General features: G+C 34.3%; 1 protein-coding gene across 1 annotated transcript; it reads right to left on the bottom strand.

Annotated features, from left to right (window-relative positions):
• Positions 1-2,961: 2,961 nt before the first annotated feature.
• Positions 2,962-8,972, bottom strand: LOC110455426. The gene is made up of 3 exons (XM_021505557.1): positions 8,895-8,972; positions 5,717-6,058; positions 2,962-5,256 (listed from the first exon to the last, which is right to left on the bottom strand). Exons 2-3 carry the CDS (start codon positions 5,916-5,918, stop codon positions 4,706-4,708), a joined length of 753 nt encoding a protein of 250 aa, XP_021361232.1. The 5' UTR covers positions 5,919-6,058; positions 8,895-8,972; the 3' UTR covers positions 2,962-4,705.
• Positions 8,973-16,179: the final 7,207 nt, after the last annotated feature.

Below are 16,179 nucleotides of genomic sequence, written 5' to 3' on the forward strand. Positions count from 1 at the left end.
CCCCCCCCCCTTACAGTTCTCAGGCTGATGGCACGCAATCCAGGAATGGTCCGCGCTGTCAGACTTGCCGTTTGTAAGCGATTACGGAGAAGCACCAGTCGGTTATGATTATCCTGTTGTCGTGATGTCACGCGTGGACGACATACACGTGGTCGGTCTCTTACATTAGTAAAATGCTTGGCGACAAAAGCATGCAAAGCGACCCATCTCCAAGAAGCGAAACCGGTATGTGCAAATTAAATACGGCATTGACTCAGCGATAGTGTGGCGGTGCGTTCACTGGTTACCTGTACAAAAATCAGTCTAATATATTGAGCGGTGTTCGTGTTATCCAATTTTGTATTTTACACAGTTATTCTTCCGTAAGAACCGATACTTTACTATCTGGATAGCAATCGGGAACCTCCGGCACTTCCGTAAACAGTAGTTACTCGTTTACGGAAATCGCCGACGGTTCCCGATCGATTATTTGAATGGAAAGTATGACGTCTACAAAACGTAACCAGATATATAAATATATACGTCTCTGACGTAACTATGTTTCATTACTCTTACATGATAAATCACGAGACAGAAAACTGCCTGTATAAATAATTTTATTAATCCAGTTCAGAGATAAATAACAATTAAATGCCATTAAAATAACTTGGAACAACAAAGTGTAACAGATCAGTAAAATTGTGCCAAGACAGGAATGAATAAGATATGCTGTATATCTAAACCTATATGCTTATAGATATCCTGGAACAGAGCTACCAGCTATAATAACAAATACATCATCTTGTGTAATCCCGCTAAATGTTTCATACCACAAAATTAAAGTCGGTAACAAATGAGAGGTGAGACCCAATGCCTTATATCATTTGACAGATAGCAGGTGTGGGAAATGAGATGTTATTAGACCCAATGCCTTATTTCATTTGACAGATTGCAGGCTGGGAAACGAGAGGCAAGACCCAATGCCTTATTTCATTTGACATATTGCAGGTGTGGGAAATGAGATGTGAAATTCAATACCTTGTATCAACCGACATATTGCAGGTGTTGGAAATGAGAGGTGATGAGACCCAATACCTTATAACATTTGCCGATTACCGTGGTGTTAAATGTGACGCGAGATCTTGTTTCATTTGACTAGTCATAGGAGTAGAAACTGTATTAACTAAAGCACCGGAATTAATAGTCACATGAACGTTTTATTTGATTCGTTTTCCCAAATGAATATGAGTGAACAACATTCCTATGGACATGATAATAACATTATATCTCACAATATATATAAACCAATTACTACCTCGGAGACATGAATGCCCCTGCTGTCATGATTGTTATGCCCACAAACTGTAACTATGTCCAGGACCATGACAAAAATTTGATGTATTCGTATTCCCGAGAATCTGAATCACAGGAAAATGAAGCCAGTTCGGCGATTACAAAAAATTCTATTCAGGTAACAGTAAGCTTGATCCTCGACCTTAAAACACAAAATATTGAAGGCATTTATTTACAGAATACTTGTACAAAGTTTGATCTTATAATAAAAAAAAGTAAAGACGGTAGAGCGATGATGTTCCAAGTGTAATGGAAGGACGAGCAGATGGTTTAGTAGAAATACAGACATACATATGAACCTAGATATGCCCCAACCCCACACTTCAATGAAGGGGCATATCCATCATAAAAAACAAATTCTACATTTTTCATTGAGTCGATTCTACTGTAAACGACATATTTTAGCCGTATTCTTATTTTAGCACATACCTCACTTTTATCACACGAAAGTATGAATAGAAAATCTGATATATTGATTGTTCTCTATTGCATATTTCTTGATGCGCCAATATTATTCATAAATGCCCTAATCTATGTAATTATGTTTGGAGTAATAATTTTACATAAATTAGAAAACAATAAAGATTATCATCAAAACCACATTGTTTCTACAAGAATCATAAGCTAAAGCACTATACCGTGAAACAAGAATCTTTAACATTGTCAATGGTACCTGGCAATAGGAGTGCATTGATAAAAGTATACATCCCGGTACTCCAAACACTGGGAGACCAATGACGTCATATGTCTTAACCTACAGAACAAATACAAATGTATGAAATAACAAGAGGCCCAAGGGCCTTAGCGGTCACCCGAGTTATATCATAGGTACTGGTAGCTCAATTTTGTTGTTGAGACGTGATGTGGAAATCAACATGTAAACAAAGTGAAATACAATACTTGTCATGTCACCAAAGGTTTAGAACTTTAAAAACTATTCAAATAAATCATTTAGCTTTTGAGAAATATAATATCTATTGTTATTTAGCCAATTTTCCTCCCTGGCCAACCCCTTGGATAGGTCAGAATCTTACTTTCTGATCCTTCTTGATTTCAATTTCGTTACAACTATTCCAAAAATGTTCGAATTATTTCTTGCTGAAAATGGTCAATGTAAAAATTCTGAGTCTGATGAAGATGATTTTTTTATCTTTTGATTTCCCCATTTCAGCCCCTCCAGCCACTGGGGATGGGGCAGGATTTTACTTTCTCATACCGTCTAATTGCCATTATCTGGCAAGAGTTATTTCCCTATATAAACTAAAGTCAACTTTACACTCTCCCAAAACAAGAATAGATGGCTCGAGGGTAATGAAATTGAAAAGTAGATAAAGCCCCTGATGGAATTTTCATCCATGCACAGAATTTGATGGTAGAACATAAAAGTCTGAAGAACATTTTTGAAATAGTGGTTAATTTTCCCGTTGTTCGTAGATCGTTTACAAATTATTCTCTACGGTTATAGGGCCTTTGCAACCAGCCAATATCTTTCTCAACTCCCTGGGGAGCATACAGCCAGTGCTGCCATTTTGGGGCTCACAGCTAACATTCAACAATTCTAGCACTGCCCAACCACATACTCATTTACAGCTGATCATGAGTAGACTGGAACAAGCGGAGTTAAGTATCTTGTTCAAAGATACAACACAGTGCCGTGCCGTGACTCTAATCACCAACCCTTGGTCACGAGCCCGGCGTCCCACCACTGAACTACTGAGCCTCCATATGTAGTTTGTGTACAGTGGGCCTAAGACGACACTAGTTATAGGCACTGAGTCAGGCGGCAGCATCTGCATCATTTCATGCAGTACAGACGTCTCTTTAGGATTAAAGTTGAAAAGTCTATAACAAACGAATATGTGCTTTTTTTAGCCTACACTGTATTGACACTTAAGGATGCATTTATACTGCTCAAAATCAAAGGAAAGCATAGTCCATTTTCAAAATACAGGAGTGAATGAGTTAAAAAGATGATAACATTTTGCATAAAGTTTTTAAACAAAGCTGAACGACAACACTAAACCATGTACATGTATAAATTTCTTTGTTTTCACCGACATCAAAACAATTGCACCATTAGAAATTTGTCACTGAAGATTTTTATTTGTTGCAAAGTAATCTGATTGTGCATTTTATGTATCAGTAAAAAAATACTTTTTTCAATATCTCAAGTCAAAGACCTGTCAATATATTTTTAAAATAAAATATGGTAGGATTAAACATGGACTTCATAGAACGGTAACCGCCGACAATGATGGGCTAGAAAACGTTTCACATACCACATAATAATACATGTATACGAAATTAACATATAGCTCTCAATCAATATGGGGAAAAAAATCTCTTAAGGGCTTGCATCATGTAGGTCTGAAATGCAGCACCTTTAAAGATAATGTAAAACAAAAATATCAAAAGTAATTTACATTAAAAACATCACATATAGAAACATAATTATTCATTTCAGAATACTAGTAATGCTGAGAGATTTCGCAGGCATTTTGTAACCATTCACAATCAAGATTTCAAAATTTTACAATTAACACTACCAACTACATATAGTTGATAAACGAGAGAAATTACACAGACAAACAAACGGTACATTTCGATATTAAACAACAGATTCAAGGGTCTGATATATCACTCGCAAACATGGTTCTCGACACTTTCCATTATAACCTCCTTTTAACCTTGAGCAGAAGCAAGGATTACAATCTACATTGTACACAAGGTTTTCATGTGATAAGTAATACATTATCATGTGCCTCTATAACTAAAATCGTCAACACTTTATTTTGAAAATTAATTTGTTAGAACGGACAAATAGGGAATTATTCATTTTTTTGAATGTTCAATCTTGTAGTCAATTTGCTTAAGATAAAATCATATTCAATCTCAGACTTGTACTAAGTGAGGTTTTGTAACACAATTTTGCAAGTACTTATGATCATTGGACAAAAATGAGCATAAAGACAGTTATTTTCCATACTCAGAAAATACACACACTATAATTACTCTGTAATATATCACACCCATATATTCAGGATCTTTTTGGTGTTTAATCAAAGGCAGTGATGCTTGAAATTGAACGATATGACAACAAACAGTTTTTTTTTTATATTTGTCTATTTCGGGGGTGGGCTGAAGGTTTCAGAATTAGGAAAATACACAAAGTTGGGGAAATTATTTATGGTAACAAACCAAAGATTTGTTCTGTACTTTCGAACTGATAGATTCATGAAACCATTTATTTTGTAATCGAACCTGTCGGATAGGCAGAATAAGATTTCTAGTTTTCTTCAGTGGCGTTGTTGGTTTTTCAGGTGACAGAACAAGTGGGCAATGCAGCCAAAGCTAATTCTTAAAACAAACAAACTTAAAAAGAAGTTGGAGAAAAGGCATTTATTTCCCGGTCTGTGTGTTTGACAGGAGATGTTGTTATCCACTGGTTGACTCTTTGAACTAGAGAAACTTGTGGTGTCTGGATTATCTCCTCCTTGAATGGCGTTAATGGTGCCTCTGGCGGAGTAGATTCAGTTTTCTTGACAGACAACACCTTGTGATCTGTGCCTGGTTTTCTGAACAAGCTTCCAAACTTGTTTACCTCCCCTTTGGAATAAAGGGTTTGCATCTCTTTCCGGATATGTTTCACCGGTGGTTCTTGGGTCATCAGCATTTTCGCTGGTGGTTCTTGGGTTATCAGCGTTCCTGAAATTCCTTGTCTGGGTAATTTTACTTCTGGGTCGACACTGCTGCCTTCATCATGACCTTTACTTTTGTCTGTTGAGAACCTTGGCACGTTGACCTGTATGTTGACATTACTGATAGCCTTTGACCCTGGAACAAAGCTGAAGAACTCGGACAGAGAAGGGGAGGAGGCTGATCTATTCATACCCGCTTTCTTTTCCACTGTTAAATGTGCACCTCCTGAAAAGTTCAAACAGGAATTTTAAAATAACCCTTATAATGTTTACTGGCTCCTTTCTTGCGGAGACAGTCTCTTATAAATCCTGTTTCCGAAAGCCACTTACAGGGTTCTGTCAAAGTAAAGATTACCTTCTACAATTACATGTTTTCTAGATAATGATCGATAATCTTTACCATTTAATTAATCCGATTCAAAACTTATACTGCATATTGTGTTCATTTTATAATCTTTATTAGGGAAAACCCTGGAATTTGAGAACAGTGGGCCATTTCAGCAATTTAGTCAAATTAAGAGGGGCCATTCTATGTAAAATTAACAGAAAACTGGAACATTGAGGGATCAATTTTAGTTTTGAGGGGTCAATGGCCCCCATGGCCCCATAACCCCCTCTGGTATTATCACTGTAGATAATCAATGTAGTGCTAAAGACTTCCAGTTATAGCATTCTGTCCAACTTACCAACATCTTTTAAGTTTGTTATAAAGGGGGCAGAAGACCCCTTGGTATCCACTACAGCTGGTTCTTGAGGAGGGTCTACACCTATAGAGAAGAGGGGTCGCTCCTCCACATTTCCAGCAGATACTGGTGGAGTGTTGGGCACCCCATTGAAGTTATTACTAAAGTCTATTGATGGAGGCGAAGTCTCTTGCTTTATATCCATCTTGGCTTAGCACACGTGTACGTGGGACATCAGCTAGACAGATCTCCGTCTCACAGGTATGCCAGCACAAAGACGGAATTGCTTCATGATGAGGTTTTCATTTACAACAATTCCCAGTTCCAAAAAATGTCCCAGAAATTCTGTAAAAGAAATTGACAGGAATACAGACCAAAATAGATTTTCGAATAGAAAAATTAAATTAAATTAAAAAATTTAATTAAAAATTAAATTAAAGTCCTGTGATACAAGCAGTGTTTTGTTTTACCTGAATTTTACGACAGCCTGTTCCTTTATGAATTGGGAAAATATCACTTTATTTTTATCGAAATTGGGACTAAATCCTCATTTTTTTGGTCATTTTTGGTAAAATAAGGCACTTTAATTTCAGACTGTTCTATTTTCATTTGATGATAATTAATGTCAATTTAACTGTTAACAAGCTTTATTAGCTGCTGACTATGGTTATACAGACAGTTTATATGTAAGAATAATTATGAAAACAAAAGTTTCTTAATTTACGTGCCGTGAGACTCTGTTTATTTGGATATCATTTTCAGAAGTCTATTTTTTCCAAGCTAATGCTAGTTCGGAGAAGATATTTCATCAGAACCCCTTTTACTCGTAAATTTTGAACTATTTATAATTTTCTGCTGATACTGATTGTTTATAACCCGCCATATTAGCCAAAATACCAATGTGTCGCTTTTCACCTCCTCATGACCCCGTTAGTACATGTATTTTCACATTCTATTTATAGAAAAACATGCTGGAAATACCAACTCTTCATAGAAAGGAAAGCGGATGTTATCTATTTATGAAAAAGATTACCACAAAGCGGTGGATAATACGCCTGTCACACACTAAATGAGCAGTTCTTTGTATCGTTGAAATATATAAAATATTTGCGAGTAATTCATGTTAAAGGAAAATTATTCAACATACATATACCTGGTAAATCAGTGAGTGTAATGAAACAACTTGTTTGAGCTTTTATGATAATTCACCTTCCTATGAAGTTTAAAAAGGTATGGCGGGTTGCTATGCCTATTTCCCCAAAGTTATGTTACGCTAGTGCGCGCATCCAACCGTGCACTGTTATGACGCGTCCTCAGGTATTTTTATACAGGTATACGTAGCTATATCGGAATCCTGTGTCTAAGAATAGATTATTGTAAACAGACGAATTTAAGGCCATAGGTATTAATACATGCGTTTAACGATAAAGGCTCAACACAATGCTTATTTCACGTTTTTTATATTGATTTATAACAAATTACATTTTTGTATACGCTTATATGTACATGTAATACAAGATCGTGCAATCTATACGAAACAGTTTTAAATGGATTTAATTTTCATCACTACTACCTGCGTTCGGTAAATTGGTAGCATTCAGAATGAGTTCTGAGAAAGTATCCGGTCTCGGGCGATAATCCGCATGTCACACTAAATAGTAACGAAATTATTACTAACAAAACTGATAAATCAAAAGGTATGTTATTAAAACGTAAACAAAATTTTCGATCGATTTGAAAAACAAAATATTGCTTTACTAAGGAAAATGATTACATGCCTAAATATTTAAAAAAAAAAAAAAAAAAAAATGGGGGGGGATTCGAACCTGCACCGTTGATTTTTTGGTCACAAGTAAACTGCGTTACACATTCGGCTACATAGAACATATAGATATTGGCAATTACAAACTGATTTAATCCGAGAAACACCTGTCGCAGTATAGAGAAACTTGATCAACCCTGTTTTTCATTATTTGAGCACTTTCCCAAAGGAGGACCACTTTTCCGTAATACAATTTGTTTTTGCATATTACATCACGGTTACAAAAAGTTTATTCAAAAGTTGGTCCTCAGATGGGAAGGTGTTGAAAGTATTTGTTTAAGTCCGGGAAACCCCATCACTTTCATAGATATAGTGTATATGGCTATATTTGCAGTATTATATTAGCAATACCTAATTTCTCAGCAGTTTAAAAATTCATATTCAATTGGTTCTATATCTTTTGTATGCATTTTTGATACAAGAAATGTTTTAATCCTTAATTTGTTTTCCCGTTTTCATAAATGCCGACTTAGGGAAATACGGGCAGTTTTCCGCCCTACCTCTTTTATCTGTCAAAAAATATGCGAGATGTTGAGTGGATATTGGCTCCCCATCTGTCTCTCAAGTGAAAACATAATACATCCCATGTTTCGATGGGCAGATAAAATGAACAAACATTTTTGGAATTGCATAAAAATTAAATATATTTACTATTTATCTCAAAAATATCACGTTTTGTGTACTGAGTGAAGTTTCTCATTTCAAAAAGCATACATATTTTGTGGCAAAAAATAAAAGATTTACTTGTCAAAAATCAGCATGCTATAGAATTCTTACTAGGCCAAGTTTCCAGTCTGCAGCCCTTCATATATTTTCATGGCAAATGCTGATGAAGTCTACATGAATGCAGAGCTAAGCATGCTACTTGGGGAAAAAAATTGTCATTATATGTAAATGACATTGCTTGTATTTACACATTGGAAAAGTCAGGGACAGTATATATTATCTATTATACGTCCCTGGGAAAAGTATACTAACAATTTGCAGATCATAGTTTCACACTTGAAAATTATCTCCCTTTTGCCAAGCGAATAACTACATAGAATTGTATCATGACAATGACAAATTAATGGTTTTATTATCAAGAAACACTGTTAAATCTTAAACTTTATCTGAAGAACAAATATAAAGCAATAACTCCAGGTAATCAAAAGCATAAAGAAGTTCAATATTGTTATCACTGCAAGTAACAATATTTTCTGATTCTACGCCTGTTAAAAAACCGACAAAATAAGAACGTCGTCCTTACTGAAGGACATCTTTGGAAAGTTATACGACATACTGAGTTCAACCAATAAATGAAATGTTATATCACAATCTTATGTATGTCGAAATGAATGCAAAATTAATTGTTTTTACCTTTTAAACTACGCATTAGAGTTGAATGTTGCTGTCAACCAGCGGATGCTTATCTGCGCATGCGTGAGAAAACGAAAGTAGAAAAAAGAGGGAAGTACTAAATAAGTGATTACAAACCATGACAACGTTAACATTGTTCAAAGTATATTTATACAAACTTACAGCTTTCTGTTTTTTTTATTCATGATTATTTCGAGAGAAAAAATGTTGCAATAAACATATTGACCATTTTCAAGCTACAATACCCAGATTATGACATAAATGTAGTATTTTGATATTGATGTTTAAAGGGAGCTAACTCGGGGCGAGTACAAAACCCGGAATACACTCAGGCGTGAAGATATTTTTGTTGAATTTTTGTATTTATTAGCCCATCTCTCTCTCTCAATACATAAAAAAAACAGCATGAGAAAGATAATTTTATACCCGTTACAATGGTATACGTTATGCTAAGCAGTATTTTAAATTAGAAGTAAAAGTGATGGCCGGAATGAAATACTATGAAATAAAAATGGCAATATTTTCAACAGTTTTTGTTCAAATAAATTTTCATATCTCTAATATTACTGAACCGATTTTTATTCGGAAACCACTCAGGCCATGAAAATTGAGAACTCTTTAAGACGATATCAATTGTTTGAACACATTATATATATTAATCATGAAAGTGGTGGCCGGAATGAATCATAGTCGAGTGAAAAATAATGAAAAATATCAAACTTTCTCGTAAATTTCTGTCTTTCCTAACCTATAATTCGTTTATTACTGAACCGATTTTTGTTCGGTGCCACTCTAGGCACGACAAATTTATAATCTTTAAGTTAATACAACTTCTATTTTTTAAATTCAATTCAACTTAATTCTCTTTCACAATACAATGTATAAAGAAACATATTTACAATATAACATATAGTAATTGTAGTGTTCGTAGTCGGTAGTACACAGTACTGTTTCATAATATATACACATTTATATCGAGGGGGTCAAATATTGTTATTAATTATTCTGATAAAAGTACAAAGTTTCTTCAGTGTTTTTATATTAGTGGTATTCATTAATTCATAGAACTTAATTACATTTGGTCTCGTCCAAAAATATACCCAGACAGTGACGGACACTCAAGCAAGCAATGGAATTCGTCATCAATTTGCTGACTGTTACAGTGTGGACATTTTCTTTCATTATAATCTATATCATGCCATCTGCCGGTTTCAACAATAATTTTGTGATTGGTAGTCTTAAATTTACAAAATGTAACTCTATCTGTATCACTTAAAATATCTAAGTAATTTTCAAAATGACAATTATTTTTAAAAATCCTATAGCATGTAGCTTTTGATGAAGTGTGTACATCACTCTGCCATTTTTGTAAATACTGGTCGTGCAATCTTTGTTTAATAACATGCTTTAGCCATGTGGTATTACATTCTGAAGTATATTGGACATTCCATAAGTAACTCATGCCACATTCATTTAAAATACGTTTAATAAAGATTATATATGGAACCGGTTTATCATCAACATTATGGTGATGGCAAAGAAGTTTATACAATATAATATTTATTTTCTTTTCTTTAGAATGAGTCAATTGTGACCAATATGTTACTATTCTTATTTCATCATAAACCATATAATTAGGGGTGCTACCTTTTAACCCTAGTAATAATTTACAAAACTTTAAATGTACACGTTCAATTACCTTAAGGTTAGTAAGACCCCAAATTTCACAACCATACAACAGTATCGGTTTTACAATCTTGTCAAATAAATCATATATAATGAACTGATAAGTTATGTAGTCTACCTTTCTTTATAACGTTATACATTGCTATTGTAGCCATTTTAATATTGTATTTTTTCGTTTCATTGAATGAACCAGTACGACTAAATGCCGTACCCAAATAGGTAAAATTATTCACTAACTCTATCACCTCATTATTAAATAAAAATACATTTCTATTGTTTTTACGTCCTTTACTAAATACCATACATTTGTTTTTTTCTATATTGACCTTTATAATTAGTTTCCGCTGTTTACAGTATTCACTGAATACATTTAATTGTAGTTGCAAGCCAACTGGGCAGTCCAACTGGGCAGTCTGAGAAAAGTAGTGCATCATCAGCATAGAGTAAAATAAAAAGCTTTATGTATACATTTAGATCATTTTCTAATTTAGTACTAAGGTTTGTCAAACCCTGAACGTTATTTTGGACCATGAACTTTTCGAGATCGATCAAGTACAGACTAAATAAAACGGGAGATAGGTCTTCTCCTTGTCTCAAACCATTTTCACATGGAAAATAACCAGAACATTCACCATTAAAAGATATATTTGACTTAATGCCTTTGTACATGTTAAAAATAATTGTTAACATTTTCCCATTAATTCCACTCATTTACATCTTGTTTCACAAGCCATTGCGCCATACTTTATCGAAGGCTTTTTCAAAGTAAAAAAATACACAATATAATTTACTTTTGATCATCTGAGTCAAATTAATCAAAGAGTAGAGTACAAAAATGTTATCAATAGTTGAGTATTTTTTACGAAACCCTGTCTGATTTTCACATATCAAGCTCACATCCTCTTTCTGTAGCCTTTCATTTAATATACTAGTCAACTTCCCTAAACAACTAACAATCGTAATTGGTCTATAATATTTAGGTTCCATAGGTGAACTTTTATTTTTAAAAATAGGAACAAAAGTACCGGTCAGCCATTTTGCTGGGAATTTCCCACTATTGAAAATAATATTAAACACTTTGACATAGAAATCAGTCATTTTCGTAACAGAATGTTTGATATATTCATTCATAATATTGTCATCAGAGCACGTTTTGTTATTTTTCAACGACCTAATAGATCTTTTAACCTCGTCCTTTGTTATATCACAGTTTAAAAACTCATTAACAATATCCACAGGTACATCAGTACCATTTTCATCATCATCATCACATGTATTAAAGTTTTTGTAAAAATCAAGAAATTCGTATAGGGTTTATTAATAACATATTACTACAATTATCAACAAGTTCGTTAACATTCAATTCATGTGGATCTGTACAATTGTCAATCGTATCAGTAATATCTTTTACTTAATGTGTTTTCTCTGTTTTCCATTGGTTAATTCTTTCTGCAGATTCTGGGGTTTGGTCATTTGTTACACAGGTATTTAAAATGTTATTAAATTTTAGAGTTAATGAAATTAGACAATTTACATCAGATAATAAGGAATTAAAGTCTAAAATATCAAATTCATGTACATTTTTTACAAGTCTAGATGAACATAATACATAATCAACCACACTCGCGTTTTTACACGTAAGCTTGCCAATACTTTTGTCGCGACTAATTCGACCGTTACAAATATAAAGGTCATTATACTTACAAAAATCTAGGAGTCGGTTACCGAAATTATTCTTTTTATCATCACAACTTGATCTATATTTTGGGAAAATAAATTCTTTAAAAACACTAGTATTCTGTGCGTCATTAAGAATCTCAGCTGTAAAGTCATCTTTGTTTTCTATTTCATGTACATCTATACAATCATTTGCATTTGATGTTCGTGCATTAAAATTGCCTAAAAGACACACATAATTACAATTGATTGAGAAATGTAGGTACATGTACTCATTTTCCAGTTCTGAATATGGATCACCTAAATGGTATTTAGAATTTTCAGGTGTTATATACACTATACCAAACAACAAATCTTCATCACAATGGCAGACGTTACCATTAACCTTAAACCAGCTTACATACTTGCTGTCACTTTCTAAAGTATTTATACAGTTTTCTAAACCACACTTAAAAGTCAGTGTTATTCCGCCAGCTTTCGTTTTTCTAAATTGAAAACGGTTCTTCATTTTGATTACAAAAACCTGGTAAATCAATAACAAGTCGTCAATTTTTGTCTCGCATAGGTATATTAATATATCAGATAAAAGCATCTGTATTTCGGGAAGTACGACTTAAACAGTCTATAACCATTACATTTCTGGATTCAGAATATTCACTTATAACGTTTTCTAGAATTGAAAAAATAACACAATCATATTGTTCATAAAAACGAGATGAACTAGGTGGAATATATGTAAATAACAATATTAGGTTGTCAGTACAACTGGTCAAACCCTGGTCAAGAGTGACCGGTATAATTGTATCAAACAAAACATTACCTACATTTATAAATTTAAAAATAGTATTACGGTTAGCAACACCAACCCACCACCTTGTGTATAGCGTGTTCATTTCCTTAGTACCACAACTGCGTGAAAGTCCTCAAGTTCTACCTCAAAGCCTTGTGGAATCCAGCACTTGGATAAAAAAAAATACAACTATATTATTTTTCCATGTTAATACATTTAGTCTAGTGTACACATAATCGTCGCCGTGTGACGATGTTTTCTTTACTTGATTTCTGCACACGTCCGTGTTGTTTTTTGCTAAATGGAGGAGATCATTTTGAGAAGTTTTGATAGTACCGACCAATAAAAATTAATATGCACATTTGAGTAGATAATTTTGAGTAGGTCACTTGTCATAAATAGGGCATTTCTCAATACGGTGTTATAATTCAAACATTACGTTATGGATAATTTGTGCACTTTGTGCGACTCCGTGGTTAGACGCACACAGCATCGTATCTCATGTGGTGTGTGTGACCGTTGGCAGCATAGAACCTGCCAGACTGGTAAGTACAATATTATACAAGTATATTAAATGTATTTTGATAATTCCCTAAGTATATTGCCAACGTTTATTTCATAATTAAAATGAACACATCTGCTTAACAGTTAAAATACGTATCTATGAACTTGGTGAATTATTTACATTTCGTATACATCTCTGGAGAAAGGATTAATTTATTTTTATTCTTATACGCAATTGATGAAGTGATGTGGATGTAGCGTAGGGTTGCTAAGGAAATCCGCCATCTTGGATCCGCCATCTTGGCCGTTGCTAAGGAGAAAGCCGCCATCTTGGATTCAAAATGGTTGCTGGCAACCATATTGAAATTTTTTGAATCCAAGATGGCGGCTTTCTCCTAAGCAACGGCCAAGATGGCGGATCCAAGATGGCGGATTTCCTTATCAACCCTACAAGCCTACGGCGCCACAATCCACATCAGTTATTCATGTGTGTTTTAATTGTAATGACACTAATTTTGAGATTACCCCCCTTGTATATTTCTTTTTGTGTTTTATGGTTATGTACACCAGTATGACTACACGCAATGACATTAAGTTGAAAGTGGGTCAAGGTCATTCATTTGAACAAATTTGGTAGCCCTGATTGCTACAGGCCAAATATCAGTACCCTGGGCCTTTTGGTTATTGAGAAGAAGTTGTTTGAAGATTTTCAGACATTTGACACCTGTGACCTTGAACGTTGGTCAAGGTCATTCATTTGAACAAACTTGGTAGCCCTTCACCCCAGCATGCTACTGGCTAAATATCATCACCCTGGGCATTTTGGTTATTCAGAAGAAGTTGTTTAAAGGTTTTAAACATATTTGACCCCTGTGACCTTGAAAATAAATGAAGTTCATTTATTTGAACAAATTTGGTGGCCCTTCATCCCATGCTTCTGGCCAAATATCATCACCCTATGCCTGTCGGTTATTCAGAAGAAGTTGTTGAAAGTTTTTAAACATATTTGACCCCTGTGACCTTGAATATGGATGAAGGTCATTTATTTAAACAAACTTGGTAGCCCTTCATCCCAGCATGCCTCTGGCCAAATATCATCACCCTAGGCCTACCGGTTATTCAGAAGAAGTTGTTGTAAGGTTTTAAACATATTTGACCCCTGTGACCTTGAAAATGGTTGAAGGTCATTTATTTAAACAAACTTGGTAGCCCTTCATCCCAGCATGCTTCTGGCCAAATATCATCACCCTGGGCCTTATGGTTACTGAGAAGAAGTTGTTTAAAGTAAAATGTTGACGACGGACGCCGCACCATGCCATAAGCTCACTTTGCCCTTCGGGCCAGGTGAGCTAAAAAAAACACACTTTAGAGTGTCAAAATGCCAATCGTCTTTTTAGTTGTTCTTTATGATGAAATCATGAAGTAACAGAATGATTAAGCAAGTTTAATTACTGGCTGAAAATGGTCAATTCTAGCACGGACTTGGATAGCAATCTAATTCCGTGGTCTGACCTACGAGTCGAAAGGTGTCTAGGGGACGTAACTCACGAGATCTGGAAAAATAAGCTACATGTAGATATGATTCGTCAAACCACCAAGGAATTAGACTAGACCTGGGTCCATGACTTTGACTGATTTTTATATGTTTCACTTTTCGAAACGAGTGAAATAATCAGTTCTTAAATATGAAAATGAAAAATTGATTAACTGATTACATGTAACGTTTTAGTCAATTTAAACTACGTGTATAATCCATTCAGATACGTGGTCATTCACAAACTCTACTAACAGGTCATTGATATATCTGGTCACACACTCTAATTATACTATAAACATCTGAGATACCTGGTCACAATCACTGGTAATAGTTCACTGAGTTACATGTACCTAGCTATAGTCACGAACAGTAACAGACGCACTACCTATGGACAACTGAGATACCTGATCACAAAAAATATAGTTCACTGAGATACCTTTACACAAAAACTTACTATAGACCACTGAGATCCCTGTGGTTACAAATTCTCACTATAGACCACTGAGATACCTGGTTACAAACACTTATCATAGATCATTGAGATACCTGGTCACAAACACCTACATTAAGACTATTGATGCAACACTTCCTCAGAGATCAAGTAAAGATAAATATTTAAAAAAAAAATATCACGTTTATGAGGTGTTTACATAATTAAGTTGTGAGTTTGTAAACAACTTCATGACGAGCACTGCTTTAATATGTTATTTGCATTCATAGCCTTACGCATTGAGATATACACAGGTGTGAAAGTGTATAATTTACAAAATTTTATACTAAGTAGTGTGGCAGGTTTTGATTGTATTGTATTGGAGGTAATTTAAAAGCCATGCAGCTGTGAACACGTCAGGTTTGTTTTCAGAAGTTGAAATCATTAATATTATCTTGAGCAAATCTAAATAATTTCATAACTGACGCACCCTTAAAAGCTTTTAACTTTTTGATGTATTGGTTTTGTGCATCCAATAAAGTTTGTTATAGTCATGAATATGAATAACATATCTTCTGATGTCGATTACATTTTAGATTAATTTTAGAGATACAGTTTGAAGATGCTTCACGATCTGTAGATTTCTTTACACACATGTACC

The sequence above is a fragment of the Mizuhopecten yessoensis genome, unplaced genomic scaffold (genome assembly GCF_002113885.1).
Source record: "Mizuhopecten yessoensis strain PY_sf001 unplaced genomic scaffold, ASM211388v2 scaffold8213, whole genome shotgun sequence".
In the NCBI taxonomy this organism is placed as follows: Eukaryota; Metazoa; Mollusca; class Bivalvia; order Pectinida; family Pectinidae; genus Mizuhopecten; species Mizuhopecten yessoensis.

Excerpts from the sequence above, each read along its gene's own strand:
- LOC110455426 (XM_021505557.1), bottom strand. The coding sequence starts at position 5,918 with ATGGATATAAAGCAAGAGACTTCGCCTCCATCAATAGACTTTAGTAAT. Across the intron at positions 5,257-5,716 it reads AACAAACTTAAAAGATGTTG|GAGGTGCACATTTAACAGTG; the intron begins GTAAGTTGGACA and ends TGAACTTTTCAG.